The sequence below is a fragment of the Charadrius vociferus genome, unplaced genomic scaffold (genome assembly GCF_000708025.1).
Source record: "Charadrius vociferus isolate BGI_N301 unplaced genomic scaffold, ASM70802v2 scaffold163, whole genome shotgun sequence".
Classification (NCBI taxonomy): Eukaryota; Metazoa; Chordata; class Aves; order Charadriiformes; family Charadriidae; genus Charadrius; species Charadrius vociferus.
This window is the reverse complement of record NW_009648332.1, coordinates 7,445,682-7,459,900: the sequence shown is the minus strand read 5'-3', so window position 1 is coordinate 7,459,900 and position 14,219 is coordinate 7,445,682. Positions and strand designations below refer to the sequence as shown.

At 46.4% G+C, this 14,219-nt stretch overlaps 1 protein-coding gene across 1 annotated transcript in view; it reads left to right on the top strand.

Annotated features, from left to right (window-relative positions):
* The window catches only part of RNF220 (ring finger protein 220), a 235,795-nt gene that overhangs the window by 195,508 nt on the left and 26,068 nt on the right, over nt 1–14,219 (top strand). The window contains exons 8-11 of the mRNA XM_009884860.1: nt 7,573–7,669; nt 8,710–8,796; nt 10,524–10,579; nt 12,306–12,384. Of these exons, the coding sequence (XP_009883162.1) occupies nt 7,573–7,669; nt 8,710–8,796; nt 10,524–10,579; nt 12,306–12,384 (319 nt within the window). The remainder of the gene's footprint in view (nt 1–7,572; nt 7,670–8,709; nt 8,797–10,523; nt 10,580–12,305; nt 12,385–14,219) is intronic.

Genomic DNA, 14,219 nt, shown 5'->3' with positions numbered 1-14,219 from the left:
CTGCTGAAAGCCTGGCTTTATTTCTTGTTTTGGAGCTGGAAGTGAAGAAATCAATGGTGTGTTTTGTGGTTTCAGAGTTGAGGGCATTACAGCACATGGCTAACTAGCAGCTCCAGTTTTGCAATCAATAGGCTGATCAATTGATTAAATTAGCACTGATTTTTTCTTTCTTCTTCCCAGCCTAGAAAAGAATTAGTTTGGGGGGAACGGCTTATGGGTTTGGCCCGTGAAATTTAGCCCTTGGTTTTTCCAGTCCTTGGCTGCCTTTCTCCCACGAATACAATCTCTGTGCTCATCATTATTTAAAGCAAACTGCATCGAGCCCCGCCGCTGGCAGCGGCCCGCTGTAAGCCAGGGTGTCACTTTCAGCTGTTCACCAGACTTGCTGCTTCATGCTCGGCTGCCTTAGAAAAGTCATCCTCCGAGCTCTGCTGTGCTGCTTTATTATTGGCAAAGTTGCGACATTCCTGTGATCCCTGTCAGTGGTGCTTATTGATCCAGCGATGTGAATCTGCTTAGTGATTCAAGATTACTTTAATTCTCCCTCTTCCTTTTTTTGTTTGTTTCCACCCTCTCCCCAGGGGAACAAAAGCTTTCAGATCCACCTTTCCCTGACTGTGGAAAACGAGCCATAGCTGCAAAGACCGTGCCTGCTGCTGCTTTTGTACTTCAGCTCTGGGTTTTGAAGAGCAGCCTTTGAGATAGATACGAGACTGTTCTCACCCTGGTGCGTCACGCCAGCGTGAGGCTGTAGGAGGCAGCCATGCGTGAGTGGCCACACCACATCAGACCTTTGGGCCGAATGCGTTTTCGCCTCTGCAGCCACTGTCTGCACCTGATGGCTTACAGAGAGGCATAACAGAAATCTCTGGAATACTCCTGCGCTCCGAGTGGTAGGGAAGCCTCTTCTCTGAGCCTTGCAGCAGCCAGCTCTTATCCTGTAGAGCGGAGCTTGCCTGCCCTTTGTTCAGCACGCTGCTGTGAAATGATGTTAATGGTCATAAAATTATATGGCCCTTTCTTTAAAGGCAGCTGTTCCGCTGATGCGTTAGCAAAGATCACTGCGAGCGTGCGAGACGCTGGTAAGCAGTCAGGTCTCTGGCAGCCCATTTGTGCCTCTGTGGGAGCTAATAGACGGCATCGGATGGATGCATCTGCTATTTCAGGTGTATGCTGTAACAACACGGTTGGGTGTCAGTTTTCCAGGTAAATCACTGTTTTGCTTGAAATGGATCTGGCTCCAGAGAAATGAAACCCTTGTCCTGCAAGCAGCTTTTCATGGCCTCTGAACGTCATTTTTCCTGCAGCAGGCTGGGAAAGTCACCAGAGGAACTATTCTGTGCCCGTTTGCGCTAGGGAAAAGGGGGAACAATTTCACTGTCCAAAAATATGGCTGTAGAAGTGCGAGAGATCTGCAGAAGGACTGCTGTTTAGGATGGCCTCTGCTTCACTCCTGTTTTCAAGAATCTCTAATGGCTTTCCCTTTTTTTTCCCCAAACGCCTTTTAAAATCAAACGGCATCCGTGCCACCTTGTCCTCTTAGTACTAGTTTGGGATACTTCAGCAGCTGATGAAATAAACCCAGTTTAGAGCCATTCTCGGGAAGTGTGTGTGAGGCCTGGCCGTGTGTCTGCATAAACTACTTTTATTGCCTTCATTGTTTTTACTCTCCAAGAAGCCAACGAGTGACATTTCGTTAAGAAAATAGAGTGAACGTGCTGGAAAGGGAGGTTGTGCAGAAGGGGGTTACTGCAAGGAGTGTAATTAGCAAAGGCTGTAGTTCTGGAGATTTATGGGAGGCTTTTTTTCTTCTTTCCTGAACACGTGTAAATTACCTGCGAGCAGAATGAATGCCTCTTCCCAGCCAAAACAGGCCACTGCAGAGCTGCGTGCCCCTGAGATGGATTTGGATTTAGACCCACTTACAGAACTTACACGAAATTCTGGATTTCTAGTATATTTCTGATACAGATTTGACATGCCTCTGCCTTCCTTGAGGGCCAAACAGGAGAAACAGATGAGTTACACAGTTGAGTTTGATCCTCTGCACGAGCAGAGTCTAGTAGCTGCATTGATAATGGTGGTGGAAATAATAGTACTAACATCTTAGTTTTGTTCCTCAGTCTTATTTGGAGTGATAATTAAATATATACAGAACAGCTGGCCCCAAAACTGGCTTACCTGCCCAGGTAGGAGTTGAGGAGCAGAGATGGAGCATAGCAGGTCTGTGTTTTCCTGGCTGTGCTGATGAAATTTGGCTGTGGTTGTTCGGGTCCGTGCTGGTCTGGTTGTCTTTACCTTTCTACTCCCAAGACTGCCGGTCTCCGTGTGAGCCCATGCCTGCGCAGGAGCCAGCAGTGCTGCCAACACCTGAAGCGGCATATGTTGTCACTTTGACCATCTGCTACTGAATGTGATGGAGAAAAGGAGGGACTTGAATGTGAGGCCCTTTTATCTGTTCTGTGAATCTGCTTGTATATCACGTTAATGACTCTCGATCTTCACTTGAGCAACATTGAGATGACCGGTCATCGGGGGATTGCACAAAAGAAGTGAGATTTGAGAAGCGGTGCAGAGGTCAGAGAGGATGCTTAGGCATAGGGGATGCCTTACAAGAAAGCAAAGTGCTCTGAAAACTTAAAAGGGGAAGAAGAGGGTTTCTGATGAGATTTATCTCCAGCCATTATTAATCTGCACATGGAAGAAAGTGAGAAGAGTTTTTCCAGCCTCCTTCAAGCTCGGCTGATTCCTGCCGCCTGGCAGCGGCCAGGAGGCATGCAAATCGTTTCTGCTTTTCAGAGCTCTTCCCTATTTCAGAAACACTGTCGCTTGTGTAGACTACCTAAATTTTTCAGAAACTACCTTGAATTGGTGTTCGGGCAGACTGCTCCGGGGCCAGCCCAAGCAAAGCTGTGTACACAGTGCTGGAGGGTGGCGGGCGCTCTGGGTAAGTGATCTTGATAGGTACATTCTGATTGATGGGGGAGTTTGTCTCCCAAACTGTCACAGGGTTTATAGAGGTGCCACTCAATACCAGTGCTGGAATTGCTTGTCAGAGCACCTGGCTACAAGAGCAATGGGGATTGGAGACAGAGCTGTAACTTTGTTTTTTCTCTGCTTAATGGCCCCGGCGTCTGACCTGCCTGCTCGCTCCTGTTTGTCTGGACCTTAAGGAGGCAGCTGGGATTAAGACTGTCAGAGGATTGTGCTGCTTTAGCATCAGGAGGCTAATTGTATCGGGGCTGGCAGCATATGACAAGCGGTTGCCTCCTACCAAACGCACGGCAAGAGCAAAAAATTCTTCAACAAGGAAAAGGTATAGGAGAGTCTACATTTTGGGTTGTTCTTTCTTCATCTGGAAGCTGCATTTTCAAATTCACGTGTGGAATTGCGTTCTTCAGGCCTTAGGTGACTCGCCTTGTAAGAGTCGCAGCTGCTTCTGTGTATTGCAGATTGTGTCTCCTGTGAATTCCTAGGTCAAACTCACAACTGAACATTCAGCTGTTGGATTTCACTTTATTAACACATTGGGATAAAGTTCTGGTCCCAAGCATTGACCTCTGGATAGCGGCACTGGCTTTGAAGGTCCACTCGAGGCAGCATTGCTGATGACTTGAATTACTGCGCGACCTTCAGAAGCCGAGCCTTGCTGGAGGAACCCTTCCCCGTTCCCAGTGCATGCTATTGAATTGCATATCACCCCAGTGTAGTGGTAGGGGCTCTTTTGGAAGCTCCCGTTCTCCTCTAGCAGGTCCCAAACAATGCCGCAGCAAAGGCCATTTTACTCTGCTCGACACCCTCTGCGCTCCATTTCACATTTTCTTTGCTCTTGGATGGCAGCGTATGCCGCCGGCAGGAGCTGGAAGTTGTGAGCCTTCTTTACACTTGGGCTGAGTTAGTGAGAAGCAGGTGTGATCCTATCGGGCCTTCCTTGCATTTAGTGGTCCTCTTAATCCATTTATAACAGCACTTGTCCAGAAATCTGGTTTGAATGAGCCTGAGATGAATGAATAATGTCAAGCAGTTCAGACGTCAAATATTTGAACAGCTGCGTGGGTGTTTTCACTGGCTTTGTGCATGGAAGCAACCCCAGGAAGTTAGACAAGGAGGGTCAGGTTGAAATTGTGGCACCAAACCCCAGCCTGCCAGAACTGGCCTCAAAATCCATCCCTGCTGCAGATGAAAGGGCTTTAGGATGTCGGTGGCAGCCCGTTTGGTCTCTAGGTGATGCTGGACCAAGCTTTGCATCCTGTTCTTTGGTGTTCTCTTGCCTGAAGTGGCAGTACTGGGATTCATGGACCTTTTGATTCACATCACAAACATATTTTGTGGATTTTGTTTTCCTTTTTTTTTTTTTTTTTTTTTTTTTTTTTTTTTTTTTTTTTTTTTTTTTAAAGCAGCCCTTGAAGTTCTAAAACTGATAGCAGAGCTTAATTCAGAGTATTTCTGGGTACACAGAGGTTGTTTTGTTTAGCATACAGTTTGTGAATCAGTTTTTTTTTTTACCATGTTGTAATGGATTATGCTTGGTCATGTTAAAAAAAAAAAAAAAATCCATATTTGGTGAAAATCTGAGAGCTGAATCACCTTATTGCAGCTTCCTTTAGGCCCTGGCCTGAGAGTCCTTGTTTAATCAGAAAAGAAAAATTGCCCTTCTCCTGCCCCTCATCTTAACCTATGAACTTCTCTGCTGTGCCCTCCTCTCTGACTGCAGTGCTGTATCAGATCATCCCGGTGTGTATCTGTCACCATAACACGTAGTATCCAAACCCTTCCTCTGTATCCTCCATGTGTAGGAGGGGATAGTACTCTGCTGGCAGTGCAGTGGTTCCTATTATAGAGCTAGCTTCAGCAAAAGGTCCCTGGAGTATTTTCCTTACAGACTTAAAAGGGATTTTCTTAAGTACAAAGGTTTTGAGAGCAAGGACACCAGGATTCTGAAGTCAAGGTGCCTTAATATTTGTAAATTGTATCGCAGTAAGCAGGTCTTCTTTTCTTAAGCTCTGACCATAAACCACCAGTTGGCTTGAGTCTCTTGGAAACAAAATTGATGGAAAGGTGGATATTTGCTGTGTGCTTGGCATCCTTGCAGAGAGAGGGACACGGGAGTCCCGCTTGCCTTCACTCTTTTTGGACACCTTTCCCCACCACTCCCCCCCCAGGCACTTGCTCCAAGTATTCATTGTCTGGCTAACGTTCAGGTCACCTCTGGGACTGGCCAAGTCACAGCTCCAGCTTTGCGTGATTTGTGTTTCCCACAGCTACAAGAAAAATGAAGACCTGTGTGTCCAAAGTTTATGGCCTTTGAGAAGTGATGGGCTAAAGTAATGCCAGGTGCAGGGGATGGTGTTACTGCAGGTTAAATGCCATGCCTGTAAATTACCCACCCCATCGTCCACTGTGACTTCTAAGGCAGCTTTAAAAGACTATCCAGCTTCTTTGACAGGTCTCTCTTACTCCCCTAAATCTTCTCCCAAACGTTGTGATGAACTGAGGAATTCAAGATTTACTAGATGAGCCATTGCAGCGAGAGGAGGCAGCTCGTGACACGTGTTGGCTGGCAGCGTGCAGCCGGTACGTGAAGCACTTCATAAGGGGTCTGATGGCAGAGGACTGCCCCAGTGACACCGCAGAGCTGACCCGACCTGCGCGCATGGATGGCTCCTGCAGTACCTGGCACAGATGGGGGATGCTGCGTTGTCGATGCTGGTTTTGTTACCTCTGCTGAAAATCAAGGCTGGCAATTACTTTGAAGTAAAAGGTAGTTTATGCTTCTAGAGAAAGGTTAGTCTTAAAATCATCGTCATGCTACGGTTATCAGTCGTTAAGGACCTTCTTTATATTCAGGGAATAGAAATATCAAATCCATATAAACAAATTTTATTGGGGGCTTAATGAATCAGCGAAAGCGTCCATTCCTAGAGAGCGACAGTAAAGAACCGTGTCTGCATGGTGTACTTGGAAATGAGACCTTCGCCTTGCCCTGCTCTCTGCACACATGCGAACTGCTGGAAATATGGCTCACTCTTCTGGGCTGGGAAAGCGCAAGTTTGCTGCTGATAGCGCAAGTTTGCGTAACTGCTGGTGTGAACCCAGAGGGATGAACAGACTCGGACATCTGTAGCACTAAAAGGGCTACGCTAACGCTTGGGCATGTCCTCATTCTTCAGACATGCACCTTATATTCAGTGCTTTTACATTAATTTTAACCTGTCTTCTGCACTTAGAACCACCTTCACAGTGTGGAAATGTACCGCTTCTGGGGCATTTGTGCAAAACCAAGGCTACCTCTGCCTTACTCTTTCAGCGTTTGGCAGTGGGATGTGCTGCCTAGCCTAGTCACAGACTTAGGTCACCAGCCATCTGGATGTGCCAGGTCCTTCAGGCCCTAGCAGGTACCCTCTGTCCATGATCCGGGTGTCTGGGTCTGCTGTCTGGACAGTGGGATGCTAAGTGAAAGAGGCTACTGGAGGCAGCCAGAGAGAGCCAGTTTCTATCTATGTAGCTTATGCCTCCAAACAGCTTAGATCTGCTGTGGAGTTGAACGCAAACGAGAATCTTGCACCACCCTAGGATTCAGGAGATCTTCGCTTAATTTCCAGTCTCGTGGGAGACAGCGTGTCCAGTGTTAGACCCCGTAAAGAGTAAGTGTATGTCTTCCTTAGTTTCCATTAATAAACCTTAGGCAGCAAATACCATGTGAAGTTTCATCTTCGTCGGTGCCTGCATACAGATTCAATTAAGAGAAGTCTGGTTGCAGTTAGCAATAACGCAGTCAACAAAATGCTTGAGAACCAAAATAAATGTATATATTGTTAGAAAGTGGCACTTGTTACTCGGTTCAGTCTCGGGTGTAAGTGTTTGCCCTCGCTTCCTGCTGGAATTGGGACTGGGCTCATGCCTGATCCACCCTTGTTGGAAGTGTGGCACTCTTGTTGGCTTGCACTGCAATTTGCTCACATAAGAAATGCTTGTAAGGGGTGGTTAAGGACTGTGGAGTCTGATCTTTTCCTAGAAGGAGGTTTGCTTTTCTTAAACATTTTATATTGTAAAAAAATCTAAGCCATGACTAAATGCATCAGGGGGAGAAAAAAAAAAAAAGTGTTTCTAATTGTATTTTAGTCTCTGCCTGCCCTCTGTACCTGAAGTAAGGACTCATTCAGAATGTCCCTGCGGCCTTCTCTTACCTGCTGGTAGTTTAGTTTTTGTGTTAACCACTTCTATGAAAAATAAGTCTTCTCTATTTTGCTTCAATTTTTTTCTGCCTTTGAGAGACACTTACAGTGCCTTCAACTTTCGAACAACTCATGTGGAGAGCAAAAGTTCAAGAATGTTTCATTTTCAGTCTTGAGGGGCATTTTAGAGCATAAAATCCAGCGTCTGTTTCTGGGAGTGTTTTCTGTGCAGTCTTCAGAAAATTGTCCATGTGCAGCCTTTAGAGACGACACCTTTTGTGAGGCTGTTAAGAGTGAAGCACAGCCTGCAGACTGGTGCTCTCCCACCGTCCTTAGGAGATCTGCTTCACTTTGTCTCCCATTCAAATACTCATCCGCATGTTTTATTTTCTTCCAGGTTCTGGGTTTATCATGTGCAGCGGTAAGGAGAATCCAGACAGCGACGCTGACCTGGACGTGGATGGGGACGACACACTTGAATACGGGAAACCACAGTATCGTTTTTGAAAGGCTCTTAATGAGAGGGAACCTGAAATTGCATCTTCAGCTAGCTTTCCCACAGCACTGCCCTAGGCAATGGTAGATCATCTGTGTCCAGCCCTACTGGAAATGGCACTGGCCTTCCCCAGTTCCCATGTTGTTTGAATTAGGAGGGATTCCCAGTTGCTGCCTTTGGGATCCTTCTGTTGATGCAGCACTGCTTCAGACACAGTTGGTGAAGTCTGTAGGAGACATTGCAGGAAATCAAAGTTAGTGTTTCCCTATCCTGTTTCATAAGCAATCTGTTGTCTCCATCCAGGTTTCTTCCATATGGATAGCTTTTCCGGCTTCATGGATAGGAATTGAGTTTATTTTCCACAAGACACCCCTTTGTTTTCTGGGGTTTTGTGCAGTAAACATTTCAAGCGCTATTCAGCTGCCACTCTGAGCGACTGAATTTTTTCCCTTTCGTTGGACAGTTCATGGGCATAACTATCATTAAGGGCAGTTTTTGGGAACTCCTCCATCTGGGAGCCAGGCATTTCAGACAGCTCTGGGAGAGCTGTGGGCAGACTTCTGCCCTGCAGCAGCTGTACAGCCAGCAAGGAGGAATCCCTGCAAGGGTATTAGGCAGACGTTGACTTAGTTGTGATGAGGAGGAACGTATAGCTATAGAATTAGATTTTATTGCAATCTGTACCAGCCTTTAAGATTGAAGTGCCAATCCTTAGCTGGTAAAAGATCTCCGTACCTCAAACGGAAATAGTGGAATTGTGTGAGTTAGGCTTGCAGAGGTTGAGGAATTGGTTTTCCCCTTCTTAGAGGCTGTGGCGCCATGTTGCTGTCAAAAGACTCTTCTGTTTCTTTCGACCTAAAACAAAACTTTAATCCAGGATTTGAAAGCAAGCCTCTTCATGGATACCAGCCCCTCTTCTTTTGAGGGATTCCTGGTTGGGTTGAATTTGTTCTGTGTCCCAGCTAGTGTCCCAACCATCTCAAAACCCTTCCCTCTGTCTGCAGCAAGGCTGTATGTTCCTTAACCCCTTGTGCTCAGGTACACGGAGGCAGACGTTATCCCTTGCACTGGAGAAGAGCCAGGCGAAGCCAAAGAGAGGGAGGCGCTCCGAGGTGCTGTTTTAAAGTAAGTACTGTGCCTTTCTAGTTTCTTTTCATTACTTTTGGGGAATCTCAATTTGTGGAAAATACCCGTTCACTTGAGGACAAAGGTCACAACGAGAGAGACTTACAAAGAAGCCTGGTGTGACGGTGGGTCTCCATCTCTACCCGTGCAGCCTCATAAAGCCTCCCTGCACGCTCTCCCTCCTTTAACCACCCCAGTGCCCCCTTCTCCCTGAACAGTGCTGGACAGAAGGTGAATTCTGGTGATGGGAAACTGTGCTGTACTAAGGCCTTATGCATCATCTTGCTTCACGATGAAATGTGGCTTCTTAGTAGCAGCATAACGTGATGCCATCCGAATCTTGTTCGGCATATTAGGTGTCTGGCACCCAGGGTATGATTTCGTTACATCCCATTATGTGTTGTGGCATACACAAACTAATCCTTCTGCCTTCAGTTCTGGGGTTGGGGAGGTCAGGGCAGGATGTGTGCTCTGCACACCTACATCCGTTGAGGATGCAGGCAGGCAGCATTCAGGGCACTTGGAGAAGCATTTCAGGCAAATAAAATGAGTTTTAACAGGGAGGTAGGATTGCTTTCTAAGCCCTCTGCCCTGCATAAAACAGGGCTTAAATTACCCCTCTGTCTCTTTCACTGAGTGATCCTGCAAGGTCAAGGTTGAAGTGATTGATAGAGCAGTGAAATGAAGTTTTCTTACTGCTTAGCCTGTCACAAACACTAGTTCAAAATTAGGTTCCACTCCATAGAAAAGTGGCATTTGCTACACTGGATCCAAACCATTCGTCCATTCAATACTTTGCTAACTGTGCTGGTCCGTAGGCGGGGTCTTGAAGATGCTGAAGCTCCTTCACAGCCAGGAAAGTGATACTGTAGCATGAGGATATTGAGGTATCCCTTATCAGTGGCTGTGGACACTAACTGCTTGGTGAGGCGACTGAAGACCTAAGGCTGGGAGACCCAGTTCCTTCATGTGGCTTGCAGCTAACATGTTGGTTTGCTGTTTGGGCAAGGTCCTTGCATATCTCCTGAACTTGTTTTCCCATCTCTAAAAGAGGAGAGATGACGTTGCTTGTAAAAGCACTTTCAAATTCTGGCAAGTTTCTGTAGAAATGCAGTACAATAGCTGATGCCCTGAAGCATGAGCCTGCATTACCTTTTGAGTGCAACTGTCTTGGCTCATAGAGCTAAAATGTTATACAGTCACAGGTGTGCAGCCTGCTCAGAAGATTCCTTTCTCTTACAGTCTCTGTTACTGGCTTGCAAGAGAATGAACAGGGTTAGTTCTGTCTGTACATCAGTGCTGTTGTTCTTCGCATGGGAAGATGGCAAAGATGGGGCTTGTGAAGGTGTAAAGTTATTCTTAAAGGGAGAAGCTATTGCAACACAAAGGATTTCTCTTTGCGAGTAAGGTTTTCATCTTTGAAATTGTGTATTCAAAAATGAGCCTTGGGTCACAGGTGCTGTTTGAATCCCAAGCCTTCTGTCAGCATCACAACCCCCATGTGATTCAGCGGAGGTCGCAGCTAGAAGTGCAGGTTGGGAGAACACTAGTGGAAATGTGGACTAGCACAAAAACGCCTCCTGCAGCAGGCCAACGGCTCACATTTTGAAGCCTAATCTGATGGATAGAAGTATTGAGAGAGAAGTGGTGGGTGGAAGGGGTAGCTTTCCCTGAGCAGCAAAATTTTCTGTGTTCAACCTTTAGCATTCTACCCTTTTTTCTTTTAGTGGTGGCACACCCAGTACTCGAATAACACCGGAGTTTTCTAAATGGGCCAGCGATGGTGAGTGTTGAATTTGTAAATTATTAATTTGTATGCTACAGGAAGGCAGATAGATATTCCATATCTTCTGATTGCCAGTAATTAGGCAAATGGTAGTTACAAATGCTCTTGCACAGTACCTGCAGATATGTATGCACGTACAGTCACACTATCTTTTTGAAACTTTACAGCACAATTAACTGTAGTCAGTGGCAGCCGTGGGAGTTCCCAAAAATGGAACCTGACCTGGTATGGTGATAAGAGATAGAGGTTGGATTGACTTGCTGTCATGTCAGTAAAAGACAAAGTGCTGTATCAGAGAGGGAGCCATCAGAGCTTGACTATGGGATGGTGGTGTTCAGCTGCTGGGGGTTTAAACTGCGGAGGTACCTGTTGCTTGGGGTTTTTTCAGCTGCTTTCTTATAATCTTCCCTTCTTTAAAACAGTATGCTAGAGACTTGTATCATGATCTGTTGGGTAGATCTTGTCCTTACTGGCCTCTGTATGGCAAGAAAAGCCTGCAGCTCTGTAGCCTGCACCTTTAAAGTGGGAGCTCTGGCATCTGTCCTACTTCATGACCTGTAGTTGAGACTGCAGAGCAACTGAGTGAATGTGAAATTGTACCTTTGCATGCGTTATTTGAAAGCTCATCGCATTTAGGGGGAGAGGGGTGTTAAACCCATTCGACTGCTGGGTTTTTTAATGTAATGCCAGCAGCACTGGAAGTGTAAGCAGCAACCTAGTGGAAATATGAGAATAATAAAACCTGGCGCTTTCCAGCTGCAGATGCCAAATCCATTTCCAGAGCTGGGCAGTGCTCCTTCAGCTCCCTTAGGAAGGGAACTGAAGCTCAGCGACCTGAAGAGACTTGTCCCAATGATTTTGTTCCCTGTTCTGTTACTGTAATGCTTTAGGCATTTGATTCCCAGCCTTGAAAGTACCTACAAGATGTAACTGCTTGCCAGTGTGAGGGGGGGTGGGTAGAACCAGTTTTGCCAAGGGCATGATGATTAAACGGAGAACATAGGATATCTATCGCAGGCATTTTCTTCTGTGGGATAGGAAATCACATTTATTTTCTGTGATGTAGGAGCACTCGCTTGTAGGTGTGTTCAGCTTCAGTAACTACAGCCACAGAGGTGATGAGGAAGCAACCCCAATGGCACTTGCTATGAGCTGTTTTCTTCATACCTTTTACCTGAAGCCACGGTGCTGAACCTACAGCCCAGGGGATGGCCCTAGGACACTTCATCTGACTGGTTTCTCACATCCCCTCCATGCTGGGAGGAGCAATGGCACTGCTGGTAGAGGAGAGCTATGAGCAGACTGTTCTGTCGCACTAGTTACCTGGCATTTGTTTTTCTCCCTGTCTGTGTCTGAGGGTTCTGAGAAAAAGGGAGGAGCTGAGAGCAAGGTCTGGGCTGAGTGGATTTGCTCCAGATCCATCTTTCTAGGAGTATACTTTGGCATGATAGCTGCATCAAAACTTACTGAATTAAATCCCGGCTTGAACATCTGCAAGGGCTGGTCAGTATCTTCAGCCCTGAATCATGGAAGTGTGCTGTACAGAGAGAGAACCTCCCTGCCAGACAGGGGCACATAGCATTGGTCTCTCCTCTCTCTTTCCGAGAATTGACATGAAAATGACTCATCGGGGTCCTCTGCTTCTGAAACTGTAATCACTCAGGCTATTTTATTGCAATGATCAAATGTTCTTTTACTAATTTATCTGTTCTTCCCTCAACAGAAATGCCCTCAACGAGTAACGGTGAAAGCAGTAAACAGGAGACCATGCAGAAGACCTGTAAGAACAGTGACATTGAAAAGTGAGTGTAAAGTGGATAGCTTTCATTTTTCTTGTTTTAAGGAACCATAGCGTCCCATCTTGTGTTCCTAGAAGCAGTGCTAGTCTGGGGATTAGACATATTTGAAACTTTTACCACTTGGAAGGGAAGTTGTGCTCCAACATGAAGCCTGGATTTGGAGCCGTTGGTGTCCTGACTTGCTGCTGCTGTGTCCACAGAGGGCCTGTGGGGAGTCCCCCCCCCCAGATATCTGCGACAACGGGTACCCAGTGGCAAGGAATTGAGTGCAGCTTTCCAAGGGCCTCTCCACTGCAAATTGCCTTCTTTTAAAATATGTAAATAGATATATCCATTTTTTTTACCATGTTCTAGTTATGGTGGGTGTTCAAATGTGTTGTGTGGTCTATAACAGCCTAGACTAGACCTGGGACTTTGGACGGTAGGTGAAGATTCAAACCCACTTTAACCTAACAAAAGCAATTGGCTTGTCGAGCTGTACTTTGATGTTTGGGGTTTTTTTTATTCCTCCTGCAAGATTTCTGCTATCAGTGTATCACGGGATCCTGCTTTTACTCCAGGAGCTACCTTACTGTTGCATCTTGGGTTTTGAGGGCAGTCCTTCACGTGGTCTCTATTCTGTTTTCTCTGTGGTACCTGCATGTTTCACCCACCATCTCCAGCAAAAGCGAATCCCAGCAGTCCCATAACATGGCAGGGGCCTCACTGAGAGAATTTCTTTTCCCTTCAGATCCCGATTTCACCTGTTTATGGTTGCTACAGAAATAAGGTCTCAGTTCCTGAGGTTTTTTTACCTGCAGCCCTTCCAGTTGATTCAGAAGTTTAAGTCCCAGTGTTTGAATATACAATAGTGCAGGGGCTTCTGGCCATCTCCTTTCCTGTCCCTTTCTGCTCGCTGGGTGTCCTGCAGCCTAGTCCGGGATAGAAACAAATCTGCACTGTGCATTTGAGTAACAACTTGTCTCCTCAGCCTCCTTCCTCCTGCTCCTAGGGTGCTCAGGCAGATTTGACGATCCAAGCCTAAAACTCCAGGCTCTTCACTGCTGCCATGGACTGCACTAATTGGGGTGGGGCAGTGTTTTAAATTGATTATTGCCTGACATAAAACGTTGCCCCCTGATCAAGTGAGAGATGAAACAGCTTGAATGAGGTGGAAGCAATGAGGTAATTGTGTGTTTTAAACAGATGGCATTTACATTTTGGGGATGAGGTCCACTGATAATTTGGGATGGAGAAAAAACCTGGTGGTAACGTTAAGCTGACTTTACTACTTTTTTTAACGTAGGTTGTTCTCCTGCTGCCCCTGGTCCTGACTTGAGAGGTTGTATCGTTGGCACATTTCAGGATCCCTGACAGACCAGGCAGCCTGGCGAAGGATATGTTGACAGTTAGGGGTTAACTTGGGAAACTCCCTGCTGCAGAGGAAACTTTACCACTGTTTTGCTGTCTCGGCACTTTCCTTTTTACAAGGCTTTTTATTGGCATGTCCAAAACGTGGGCTGTCTGCTGTTTGATGTTTCTCGGTGAGCAGATTTTGGCCAAGGACCACTGAGTTTGGGAGCTCGCAGGTCAGCGCAGAAGCAGCTTTGTCCTTAGAGTGAGCCAGCCGTTGCGTGCTGTCTCGGTGGCAAGGATTCATCCCTTCTGGCCTCATCTGTCAGCCTCTGTCTCAGCCGCTGCTCGGCTTCCCTTTGGGCCTCCTGCCTGTCAGCCCCGCAGCCCTCCACCCTCCCAGATCCACTCCTATTGAAAATCTTTAAACTGCAGGAGCTGAAAGGATTTGACATTTTCCAGAACACTTGAGCTCAAGTGATAAAATTGACATAGCTTTAATAATC